A 13,475-nucleotide genomic window follows, 5' to 3' on the forward strand; every position below is an offset into this window, starting at 1 on the left:
GAAATCACTAAAGAAAATGCAATATGCAACAGCATGGTAGAAACATCAGTTCTTCGTTTTCTCTCCACAAACAAAAGCAATGATATTAGTATTGTAAAGAAAATAAAATACTAGAAACTTGACCAGTGAAACTGGTCACCCTTGCAACAACAGAAGTAAAAAATACAAGAAGATAAGCTCCTGGGACAATTTGGAAATAGCAGTAAAGTTTTACAGAAATAATAAGGTTCATATCAGCTCTTACAATCTGAAGCTGTTAGCTTATTCTTTGGCCACAGTAGATGATATGCAACTCTAATAACTATCAAAATTCTCTTTATGGTGAAGCTTTTTCAAGTTCCAAGAATTTGAAGAATAGTTATAGAAACAAAAAGACTTCTAACATCTACTCATGATTAAAACGATATGCCAAAAGGAGTTTAACAAAGATAGAAAGCTAGATGAAATGTCACAGCAATTTACTTGCGAATGAAAGAGCACGAAACTGGCCAAAGTTTAAATCTGTTAAACACAAGACAAATTACAGAAGTGCACCTTTGCCTTGATTTATGTGAAGTAAAGGATTAAGGGAGACTAGTAACACAGCTGGTGACATTATGGATCCTCCTAACATTTGAAGATATACATGATCTTTGGAAAGTTTTTAAAATATATTTTTAATATACTTTGATATCATTATCGTCTTTAAATTTAGCTCCTTTTTCAAAAAAGCTGAAGTCTTTGGCTTACAGATGTTCCTCTACTGTTTCATGTCAAGAAGTAAATTAAAATAAAAGTGTTGCTTTGTTTTTTTGCTCTTTCATTTTTAATTTCCCTCTTAGAAATGGCAGTCTGTATTTCTATACTCAATAAATACACGGCACATTAAGAGACAGATGTATATCCATACTGGGAAAAAGTAGTGTCTGATCAAAGGCCTTCTGATATTAAAGTCAGTTTCAAAAGTTTGAGATAAGTATTTGGTAAGTGTACTTTAGCTAAAGCATTTGAAAATTGACTGTTCCATTCAAATACCTATGTTGGATTAATCAAAAAATGCATACTGACTGTGATTTAAATATCTGCTTATCTACATTGTGCAGAGCTGCTCTGTGTACGTGCATTGCCATTTTTGGAATGTGATAAATCATCACTTATAGCCAGGCAACAGCTACTGTCATAATTATCAGCTACCAAAATACAGATCCTTATGTAAGCATTTGTGCGCTCCATGTGCACAACACCAGAGTTTCTGCATAGACATGTTAGCCAAGAACACAGATATGACCTTATGCTCTAAGTTGGCTGATATCTTTACTCTATTCCCTTGTAACGGAAAGCTCAAGCTATTAAAGACTTCCAAAGAATTCATCACAAAATTGACAGATTTTAAAGCTTACAAGAAGAGAGTCTGCCATAGTAAAAATCACCAGAGAGGGAAATTGTACAGGTATGCTTGACTACCAAGCCAAAGCAAGACTGATGGAAATGCTTCCCCATAATAAATGTGCAAGTTTAAATGCAACTCTGAATACTTACTTGAAGATCTGTAAAAGTTTACTGGACCTGAGAACTGGCAGCTGAGCACTTCCTAATTTCTGTCTTACCATACCAAGCAGTCCCAGGAGAAATGAAAGAGGATTGTAAATACCCTCTTTTCTCTACACTGTAGTATGGAAGTACAAAGAAGCAGAACATGCATGCTAGTAGAAAAAGCCCAGTGGCATATGCAGCAGAGTCCGTGCTGGTGTCCACCTAAAGAAGAACCTATGCCCACTGCACAGGGACATATTATTATAAAAGCACATACATTATGCTCATGGTATCTGTTATCTATAATTGGAGCTTAATGTGCTTCCAGCAAAAAACTGGTGTGCCCTGCTCTAAAAATACTATCCTGAAAGTAGGAAAATTGCTGGTTTTCATAGAAACCTAATAGGATCATCAAGAAAGTATACAATTACACAATTTTCAGACCTCAGGCCAAAAAGAGTTAATTTTTTTTCAATTTTATTTTAATTTTTATATAACTGAAAGGAGCTGACATTTAGTTGTCTAGAGGACAAAGAACTTGGCAGGACATTTGCATGATCTCACTAACAGTATGTGCATTGTAATAACATTATACCATTTATCTGAGGAAGATAATCCTACCTATCCATAACAAAAAGCATATTACTGCATAATTCAATTTTTAAAAGCAATTAAAAATATATAGCTATAATGAAACATAATTCAATATTTCTGAACAAGTAGGGAGAATTGGGAGATATTTTATTTAATTCCTTTAACTTGTAACACTATTCAACAAGCTGATTCAAATGAATAAAAAAAGATTCAATCTGCAACACAAAAAGAAAAACAAGACTATAAAACTTAAAATTGAACAAAAATTGAAATAGTTTTGCAAGGAACAAGTGAATTTATAAATACGAATCATACTAGATAGGAGAGGGTATAACTATGTAATTGAGTATTTTGGAGAGCCAAAAGTTTGAAAGTTAAAGATCAATGCAGTCATTAGATACAGGTCTATTTTTGAGGCACATAACCACAAAGCTGCTGAACTCAGTTCTCCTTTGAAGGACAGTTCCACGCTCTCTAATAGTCAAACTGGACTGCCTTCTTCCCAAAGCAAAAAAATGAGAGATGCCCAAGAGCAATGTGCCCCCGTAGGAAAGGCAGTCAATGGCATCCTGGGCTGTATTAGGCAGAGCTTTGCCAGCATGTTGAGGAAAATGATCCTACCCCTTTACTCAGCACTGCTGAGGTCCATTTGGAAGTGCTGGGTCCAGGGCTGGGCTCCCCAGTGCCAGAGAGACACAGACATACTGGCATGAGTTGTGACTAAGGGACTGCAGCATTTCTCATATGAGGAGAGGCTGCAGGAGCTGGGATTGTTCCAGCTGAGGAAGATAAAACTCAGGTGGGGATCTGATCCATGTGTATAAATACCTGATGGGAGTGTGTCAAAGGACAGGGGCTCAGACTCTTTTCAGTGGTGCCCAGTGAGAGGACAAGAGGCAGCGGGTACAAACAGAAAAACAGGAATTTCCATCTAAACATAAGAAAGCACTTCTTTACTGTCAGGGTGACTGAGCCACTGGCACAGGCTGTCCAGGGAGGTTGTGGAGTCTCCATTCTTGGAGATATTCAAACCCCGGCTGGACAAGGCCGAGAGCAACCTGCCCTAGGTGACCCTGCTTAAGCAGGGGGGTTGGACCAGATGATCTCCAGAGAGATCCCTTTCAACCCCAACTGTTTTGTGATTCTGTGAAAATAGGTCCTCTGTGCACTGCGGATCTTAACAGAAGCAGCCTTGCTATCTACCATCACAGACGCAGAAGACGATGGTAAGCTTGGAGTTTTAGTTCATGAATTCCAGTGAATCTTGGGAATTTCGGACCAAATCCTTCTTTACATGTTTCAGGTTCAAATTAAACGAGGTCTTTAAATAAAGACTGATCAGTGACATGAACCAAGAATAAAAACTGTGTATGCTTGCAAACCAGGACTGATAGAGTTAGCTATAGCTTATTAAGTCACGGAAAAAAAAAATACAGGTAAGTGGTTAAGATGTTTGCATAAGCAGTTTTAAACTAAAGATGTGTTCAGGCTGCAGAATTTACATCCTATTGTTTTTACAGAGCTCCTGACATTTGTTTTGTGCTCATTTTTAATAACCACAACTTCTAAAACATTCATTTCATAACATTTTAATACTTTCTTTTGTTAATGAAGGTAAAAAAACTTTCATTACCCACCTGAAGAACATCTCCTAGGTCAGCAGTGCTAATATCCGGGTCTTCAGTGGTATTAAAAGGAACAGGGTTAATTCTTACTAGAGTGAGCACTCTGGGTTCTGGATATCTCCATAGCATCATTCCTGGGCTATCCTCAGTTTCATTGTAAAACACAACTTCATAGGCACCAGGCAGTTTTTGTGCTTCTGTCAAATGAAAGAAAGCTATAATCTGTTATATAATTTCTAAAAAGAAACATGCTGGTTTATGAGACTAAAGTAGTTAAAAATAAAGCCCTCAGGATCAAAAGGAGAGAAAATAAAAAAGCAATTTCCCTGACTTTTAAAAGATTACAGCCTAATGGAAAGAAATCAAAAAGTATTTTTTTCATTTTAGCAGATGTCTTTTCAATTTCTTTTCCCAAAAAAGTAAAGACTAGGCAACTAATGCTTAATAGGTTATTAATCTATTTATGTTATAATTAACAAGAAAGTAATAATATTCTTCTTACCTGCATCTTGTATATACTGGAACAGGCCTGTTCTCAGATCATCTGAGGTATGCTCAGTTTTTGAGGCCTGATTCCTTGCTCCAGAAGAACAAGTGGGATATGTATGTTCAGACATGAATGATTCTGCACTGCTGTTTTTAGTGAGGTACCCCTGCAGAAGCTCCTGGAGAAGAACTAAACAGTTCAAATGCTCCTGACCCCAGAAAACCTGGTGGAGGGGAGGGAGGGGAAGAGATAAAACAATTACCTACAAATACTTAAACATTTTTGAAGAAGAAAAAAAAACCAAAATAATAAGAACTATATATTGCTTTTTGCCTGCTCTACTCACACCTAACTTGTGTGCCAATATCCTTAATGTGAAAAAAAAGGAATAAGAATAACAAAAAACCTTTACAAAATCATTTGGTAAATTTGTTCTTTTCATCACTCTAAGGAAAACATTAATAAACCAGTTAGAGTTGTTACAGGTGTTGCCTGCAAGAGCATAGAACTAAAAAATGATATGCAAAAACATAGAGCTGAACACAGTATATAATGCTATGGCCAGTCAAAAGTTTTGCAGTTTAAGATATGACAAAAGTTCTTAGAGATATAAAGTCTAAATTGCTCAAAGAGCACAGTGCTCCAAAACTGCAATTTTGGACTGCATTAACACCTGAATAAGCAACACCGCAAGAAGGATGACTAGAAAGATATACTGAAGATCATCTCAAGTCACAAATGTTGAGTATACACAGAATATGGATTGGATGTACTAAGTTCTGAGAGCGCAACTTGAAGTTTCAAACAGAAATAAAAAAAAATCTAAGGTAAACTGGCATTCAAAATCTAGAAGATTCATACACTTTATAGCAAAAGAAAAGGCAAGTTGACAGTCTTCCTCCCCCCTGCTTTGACAAGCAGTGCTGCTTTTCTCAAACTAAACTCATGTTTGAAAGAATCCCACGAAGGAGGACAAACCACAACAGCAGTGACGCTGGCTGTCCTGCCACTATCTCTCAACTACTTTTGTTTCTCAGGTAGGAGGGTATGTGGTACAATCCCCCAGCACCTTCCACTAATCTGAACTCTGGGCACTCCAGCTCATCCTGTGGTCAGACCGGTACAATAACAAGTTCTCCCCACTGCCCTCCATTTAGTCCTTCACTTTTCATGGGCAGAAGTGGGCCCAGAAGTAACAGGAAAAACTAAGAAGCAACTTTAACCATTAATTAAAGAATTAACAAACATGATTTAGAATCAGTGCAGGATGAAATCTAAATCACCAGATGGTCTCTTAAAAGTTCATGGTAGAGTAGGAGTGAACAAGCCCTGTCTGCACATAAAGAGTAAACTATCGAAGAGTAAACTACAGAGGGTCCTGAGCTAAGGGGAGCCTTAGGCTGTTTGGAAATGGGAGACTATAGCAGAAGAACATAGGTAGCCCACGTCAAGAGCTGCAAGGCACAATAAGCAGCATTTGCTGTTTGCCCTACCAAGGAGGCTTACAGGTACGGTAGCAGGATTTATGCATGGCTCAGCCATGATAAAGTAAATAGCTTGCGGCTGCCCAGGTAATTGCCTTAATTCAGCACGTCCAGAGTTCCCAGAGTAACTCTGGGCTCAGGCTCCCACAGCTGGTCTAGCACCACCTCTTGGAAGTGCAGCCTCAGGACAACGCCAGAGGCCTCCAGCCCTGACTCATGCCGCAGAGGGGAATTCTTTTTTCTCCCCACTTTTATTTGTTTTATCATCAGGCAGTTGGAGGTCTAGAGCAGGGAACTCCTACTCGATGCGTTTACAGATGAGGCAGTACTCTTATGTCAGCTCTCTAGGCTCTACTGTAATACAAATTAATAGTGGTTGAAGATGAGGTCATATCTGGAGTTGACAAAATCATTAGCTGTAAATAAATTTATTTGAAACAGAACTGCTAATACTTCTGTTAGCATTCTCAAAGCTATTCTTCCTGGTCAGATACTTGAATCATATAATTTATTTCTGGTCTTTGTCTAAATGACAATTTTTGGGGAAAAATTTAACTAAAAATTTAATTATAATAATATCCAGATGTGGCCAGCCAAATACCTACAGATAATAAATGAGAAAGAAACAGAGAAGCAAACTGACATTATTTACTCATTAAAATATATATTTTTTATACATATTATTCAACTAGTACTGTTCCAAATGCTGTGGTTTGAAGAACTTCTTCTGATGTCAGTTCTGGGAAAAAGTTTAACTACATGACTAATGTCAAAATTTCCTTTTTAGAATTTATATGCTTGGTTTATTTATTTATTTTAAAACATTTGGTGTGTATAGATACTACAATAAAAATAATTAAAACAAGCTACATGTCTTAAAGCCCACTTAAGTCCCACAAAATCTATTTTTCATTTCAGGAACTCCCATGCTTCTTGGACTGGTTTCAAGTTATGGGCACTTACAGTAAGGAGAGGATAGCATGGAAAACTGAGTATTAATTGTTACAAACAATAGTTAATAAGTAGTCCCCTGGGAAATCAGTGTAAATTTAAAAAGAAAGGATATATATTTCTTAAAACTACATTTAGGCATTACATATACGTAGCTCATGGACAAAGACACAGACACACACATCGGATCAGGGCCCTAACTATTACGTGCTGGCAATCCGATCCAGTACTTTTAGGGGAACACACACATATAGCTACAAAACGTGACCTAAGCAGCATCTAAAAAAAAAAAAAAAAAACAAAACAAACAAAAAAAAAAAAACAAAAAACCACACACAATTTTTCAATCAACAGTTCTATATAAAATAATAGATAATTATATTAAAATTTAAAAAAAGAGCTTAATGAACTGTTTTAGGCTGCAAAGCTTCACAGCCTCCCATGCAGTTTTTTAGAAAAAGACCTCAGTCATCCAAAGCCAATCCAGTTCAGTATCAGCACCGTAAGCACCTCATACAGACCTGCAGCAGCCCTCCTCTCAAATCAAGGTACATTTTTGGAATAGATTGCTCCAGGCCAGGATCACCGCTGTGCTTACACCACTTGGCTTCCATATTAACAGAGCAGTAGAAAGGGCCAAGTAGAGATCTACTTCTTTCTTTGAGACTTGTTTTAAGTAGGAAATCTTCTATGTCAAGGACAAAAGATGATCCATGAATCCCTAAAAAGAGAGAGAGAGACAGTTTATCCTTGCAGTATTTTTTTTTCTCCTAATAATTATGTGCCTGCTTGCTGAATTCACTTTAGCAGGAGACTGTAAATCCATACCAGTAAGCAATCGTAGTACACAAGCAGTCCCATGGACTTGCAAGGAACTACCTGGGTGGACAACCACTCTCCAGGAAGAGGGCTACAATGAGACCCCGAGACTTCCGTTTCTTTTTCAGTTCACTCTTCCAGCATGACTGAGTATCCTGTACGCAGTGTTCCAGTTGTGGAGCAGGTACGGTTTGTGCACATTCCTTCCAAAGAACTATTTGCCAAAACATTATGACTTTTACATGTGCGAGTATTTTAAGGTTTATGAGAAGAGACATTTTTCATTAAACTATGAAATTTTTTCAAAAGAGTATATTAAGAGTAAGAACAGCTGCTTCACTTGATTGTATTTTAAACTGATAGGAAATAGCTATTTTGAACAATTCTCTCTGCTGTTGTTCAGGTTACTTACTATGAAGTATTGCTTTGCTAGACTTTGGAGTGCTTAGGAGGAGAAAAAGGGAAATGTTTGAATTCAAGTAATTCAGAACAATTACTATAACTCAAAATACATAACGTGTTTACGAAAAAATCAGTTTAATCTAAACTTTTCACATCATAACCATTTGCAGTTTACATAGTTTTATAAAACATAAAAAGATAATGGCAGGTTAGATTTATGATCAGACTTATGTATTTTCGATAAAGACAAACATTTTTACCAAAAAAACACCTTTGAGAAATGTCATATCTCTTGTGAATTTAAGTTACTGCAAATCACAATTTAAGAAAACAAATCACACTTAGTATCTCCTTATTCTTTGTGTATTAATTTAAAAAATACTACATCTGAGCGTGGGTTAACTTTTTTTTCTCTTCTCCTGTCCATATTTGGAATCCACATTCTGAATATTGAATGTCACCATACCAACTTTATAATGCCCATGGCGTATTTTTCTAATGAAATTGGATATTTACAAAAGACCAAAGATTAAAAAACACCTCAGGCTTACATACAGATGTTCCAAGGTATTGCTCCATTTTGATTTTTCATACCTCTGCTGGTAGAAATACCCCACTAAAATAGAACTCTGTTTTGAATACATTGCAGTAAAACTTCTGCTATGAATCTCTTTTAGAAGTGAGAAAAAAATCTGCCTGCATTCTGGGAATTATAATTATTTCTTAACACTAGGAAATATTTTATACAATGTAAGGAAATATATGGGAACATTTTTTTTTTTGAAATACCCATCATCCACTAGGAAGTTGGCCCAACTTATAATGTTGCTATTATATATATATATGTTGCTATTGGATTGTGTTTAACTTTAGTAGGAATCACAAACAGGAAGAACTCTTCCCTTGAGCAGTTTAGAGTTTAGTAAGGATGATTAAGTCCTCAAGTGAATCTTTGTCCCATGCCAATCAACAGGACTGTTGCCATAACTGTGAACGGGGTTTTAGCTCTGGGTTGTTTCAGCTGCCTGCTGAATCTCTGGGGCTGGTCTCATTTGTAACCGTCTTTTATATAACAAGTAGAGTCAGAAACTGTTCAGCATTTTCTTGACACTAAATTCCAGTGATAATCAAGAAAATAAACATCAACGCCATGACAATGTCTCCTTTTGTTTGAGGATCAAACTTGATTCTGTAAAACTGTGGAATGAATCAGCATTACACACAGTCTTAACCAAGAAAAAGAGGTGCTTTTATGGGAAGAGTATACCCTGCTGTTCTTAGTTTGGCTATTTTAAGGGAAACTACAATATTTGAACATTTGAATTTTTTATAGTCTTTATTGAAACTGATTTTAAACATTGATTTAAAAATTTTTGGTAACTGTACAATTCTGCCATATACAGAAATGGTCTATAGTTTTATTGGAATATATACCAAGCTACAGAAATAACAAAAGGGAAAAAAAAGGAGAGCAGAATGCAAGTGGTTTTATTTACTCATTTTTCATTGGGATTAGATGTTGAAGAATTATGTGGATACTGTTTTGCAGCCTTTTTCTCTTGTCATCTCATCTCCACAAATACAAAGAAAACATAATATCCAATGGCTTAAAAACAGAACTGAACATTCAGCACATAATCCCATTGGTTCTAAATCAGCAGTGCCTTTTTCAAACACCATATAAATAATGAGAAATGAAGACAAAGTAGAGGAAAGAAAGAAGTGTGAGCAAATTTTAAACCTGTAAATTAAATGTTACAAAACACCTCCATGGACTAGGTCCTACAAATACCAGGTAAAGCACAGGGACCCAACGACAGTTTTATTTGCTTCTCACTGGGACACAGATTCTACTCCCTACAGGCAAGAATGACACCCTCCTCCTTCTCAGTAGTTGTATCTACACACTTTCTTGGGGATGAAGTGAATCTTAGTATGTAAACTAACAAGCAGTTAATGAAAAAAATTGTAAAGAATATTCAGAGAAGCTTGCACAAAGTGAAATCTTGAGGGAGCTAGGAGAAAAGTACTTAAAAACACAGGTAAGGATTGACAAGCAAGGTACAAACCCTAAAAAAGCAGTAGTAAACAAAGAGATCTCTGGGCTTAAGGGAACTTTTTTTCAGGAGAAGGTATCAATACCATGGAGATCCTAAGAGAATGATGTTAGGAAAGAAATAAGCTCAGATCCTAAGGGTAGGGAGTGACGAAACATCAGTATACACTAAGAGCTTATTTTAGAATTGCTAAATGCCACACTAAAATTCAAAGTATAAGCTCTGCTAGTGAAGTTGCTTTCCTATGACTAAAGCAGTCATCTTGGAAAGGTAAAGATGTAAACTAATTCTCCTCTGCTTTTTTTTCTCCCCCACACTATTTTCAGTCATTTCTTCCATGCATCTCTCACAAACATCTATTGTAGAATTCTGACTTCACTTTAAACAGATTAAATCAAAGTCTCCATTCAAAGTGAACTTGGGATGGCACCACGAAGAAGCAATACATCTTCATAAACGATTGTTGTGATATGTAGAAGTTAACTTGTTCTGTTTGGATTATTGCTCATGAACACCAACACACTTTTCAGTATGAGCAATAATTTACTTCTAGGAACAAACAGTTTCATGACTTTTAAAATACTCCTCCAAGAGACTAATAAATATGAACCACTTGCTTTGGACATTGTTTAAAAAATGCTGCCAACCCAGCCGTTGTCAGGCTGCACCCAGACCCTCAACTGCACTCCAGCATGCTGCCACGCTAGCTGAGCAAAATACAGTTCAAATCAGGCTTCTGTATGTCACCGCAAGGATTACCTTATGATGACATATGCTTTAAAGGAATATCCAGGCATTTTTATACATCAGGAAATAATGTAGGGGTGTATGAAAAACTGCTAGCACTTGTTCAGTAGTATCAAGAAATTAACTTGCACAGAAATTAAAGAGGGAGACCATTACAAGAGAACACTTAATAGAAGAAAATTTCCTAACAGACATTAGCTTTGATGTTGTATCATCCTTAATTTTTTTATCATTACTGACTTGATTTATGCTAACATAACCTTTATGAAGACATCTCACAGAATCTGAGCAGCCCGATGCAAGGATGTGAGGGTTTACCAACCACAGGCAGCTCCACGACAGTTAAAACTGCTCTGTGTGCACGTGTGAGTGTATTTGTGTGTGCGCACAGAAAACAAAAGAGCTGGCCCATTTTAATAAATGCGGCAAGTAAAATAAACTAAAAACCAATCCTTGCTTTAAATAACAATCACTGTGTGTTTAAGCAAAACAGGTGTTAAGAGGTGTTTTTTTATTCTTCCTGTTTCACAAAGGGAGAGACAATATTTTGGCCGGGAGCATGGACTTTTTGTTTTCAAAAACATTTAAAAATATTGATATTTGAATCCGCTCCAAATGAAGGAAGTGGAAATGCTGCAGAGTATTTCTTCCCTCCTCTTAGGCCCTGTGGACTCCTGCAGGCGCTTTGCTCTTCCTCAGGTAGGCGCAAACCCTGTTTGTTTGACTGCACTGTCACCTAATGCAACGCGGCACACCTTCAGCGGCACGTTTCTGTATAGGACCATGATTTTTTTTTTTTTTAAAAAAAGGAAAGCTCAGGAGCACGACGGCGTCCCACAGCGCCTGTGGCTCTGCCCGGGCAGGACGCACCAGGGCAGCGGCCAGCGGGCCGTGCCCGGCCGGGGACGGCTGCGCGCCACGACAGCGGGCCCTTTGCGGCGGCACGGCCAAGCGATGAGCCGGCTGCCGGGCGTCAGCCAGCCAGCAGTTTCCCCGATTCACTTCCACTTTAACACCGCACGTTACAAAGGTGGTAATCTGTGATATTGACCCTTGAGCGTTCGTGCTTCCTATTTGCACCTTTGACATCTATTTTACAGTTGCCAAAGAAACTAAGACAGCTTTGAGTACGTACACGTGCCGCTATATATTACATTAGATATAACGATCTAAATGACATTTTTTTCCTTCTTTCGAAAACTTCAGATGCCTGATGCGGCAGGAGGTGCTAATACAGTTACGCTGCTTTGTTTACAGGTATCCTTGAAGAAGAAGCTTCCGAGAGAAAAGGGCGACAAAGCTTTGAATCGCAGCTGCTGACACAACGGCAGGGCAAACAGTGCAGTTAATGTAAAAAAGTCAGCCCATTTATTCAGGGCTGGTAACAGCAGTAGCAAGCAAACCGTGTGACGTGTAATAAGGGCCAGTTCTCCCGGAGGGAGGTAGTTAGCAGTCCAGTGACTACGCTGGGTTTCTCATTAAGGCCAACGGGAATCTTGCGATGGCTCATTCCCCCCCCCACCCCCCCCGCCACCAGAGAACAGTATTTCTACATTGCCAATTAGCAATCCTTTACTGAAAGAGAGTTTTTTCAGCATTACATAGGGACACATGTGGGCTCAGTAAAAACATGAGATGTGTAACACACGGTAAACAGAAAGTAATGATCTTGAACAGGCCAAATCCTTGAATTCGTCACTAATAAATGTCCCCATGCATTCAGCAGTCCTGGCTGCTGGGAGCCTGTTTTCTTCAAATACTTCAAACACTAAAATCCAGGAACATTTATTATTTTAATCCATTACAGGCAGTGCTTGATTTAACTTTATTGGTTGTGGTGGTGGTAGTGGTTATAGTGGGGGTAAAGCTATGTTCTTTTACACATCATTTCAAAAGGGCTTAATTATATTTTATAGCTCAGGCCAGGAATCCTGCTTGTTTTGTGTCTAACAAGGTTCAAATGGAGTTCAGGTCAGTGATGAATCAGAAGAGAAGTCAGAGATGGTTATCTATCTGAAATGAGCTCATCTCCCTTAAAGAAAAGCTGGGCAGGTACATTGCGTTCACTACACAACTGAACAACAAATATCTGAAAAATCTCAATTCACTTGTTGATTTGATACTTCTGGATTCTGTAATGCCTGATCGCAGAGGTCATATTAAATTCAACACTGTATTAGGTATAGAATAATCACGGGTCTTTGTAAAGCTCTAACTGCACTGTCTTATTCTAATTAAGTAGAGAAAAATACATAACAGAAAGCAAAAAAATGCAGTGTTCATTTCATACCCGTGAGGCCAGCTTTCACTTCTGACACGACTATACTGACATGAGTAACATTTGGATCCTGTATCATAAAATGTTTTATCTTAAGATATCAGTTTTTAGAAAAGTGATTAAACAGTCCTACTTCAGCTTTACACTTGGGCATGGAGAAGGTCTTAATTTTTAAAAGGAAGTATCTATACATTCGTGCATCTTAATTTTAGGTGGTTGGTTGAAAACAGTGGCCTATTTTCAGGAGACACTTAGTACCTGCAACTCTCACCGACTGGTATAGCTGTAGATATTCAGAACAATTAAAAAAAATCAGCAGACGAATGGTCACCCCATAAACAAAGCACCACAAAATAGTGGATGGCTCTGAAAATGTAGCCTTGTATAATTGCCACGAGGTTGAATTAGAATTACAGCTTTGGTCTCATTCCTCTTCTCTATGCTTGATTCAGTGGATTTCAGCTGCCCTAATAAACTAAATAGTCCATGAACTAGATGAGCTGCTTTAGCCTCTATAAC

At 37.7% G+C, this 13,475-nt stretch overlaps 1 protein-coding gene across 9 annotated transcripts in view; it reads right to left on the minus strand.

The window, feature by feature from the left end:
• Positions 1-13,475, minus strand: part of VPS13B (vacuolar protein sorting 13 homolog B) — a 460,401-nt gene that overhangs the window by 77,921 nt on the left and 369,005 nt on the right. For 7 of the 9 annotated variants that reach the window (XM_062570474.1, XM_062570471.1, XM_062570467.1 and 4 more), the window contains 3 exons: positions 7,175-7,374; positions 4,234-4,441; positions 3,744-3,946 (listed from right to left, as the gene is read on the minus strand). In XM_062570474.1, coding sequence (XP_062426458.1) covers positions 3,744-3,946; positions 4,234-4,441; positions 7,175-7,374 — 611 coding nt within the window. The remainder of the gene's footprint in view (positions 1-3,743; positions 3,947-4,233; positions 4,442-7,174; positions 7,375-13,475) is intronic. The other 2 variants (XM_062570468.1, XM_062570470.1) reach the window with 1 other exon arrangement.

Source organism: Rhea pennata, chromosome 2 (genome assembly GCF_028389875.1).
Source record: "Rhea pennata isolate bPtePen1 chromosome 2, bPtePen1.pri, whole genome shotgun sequence".
Lineage (NCBI taxonomy): Eukaryota > Metazoa > Chordata > Aves > Rheiformes > Rheidae > Rhea > Rhea pennata.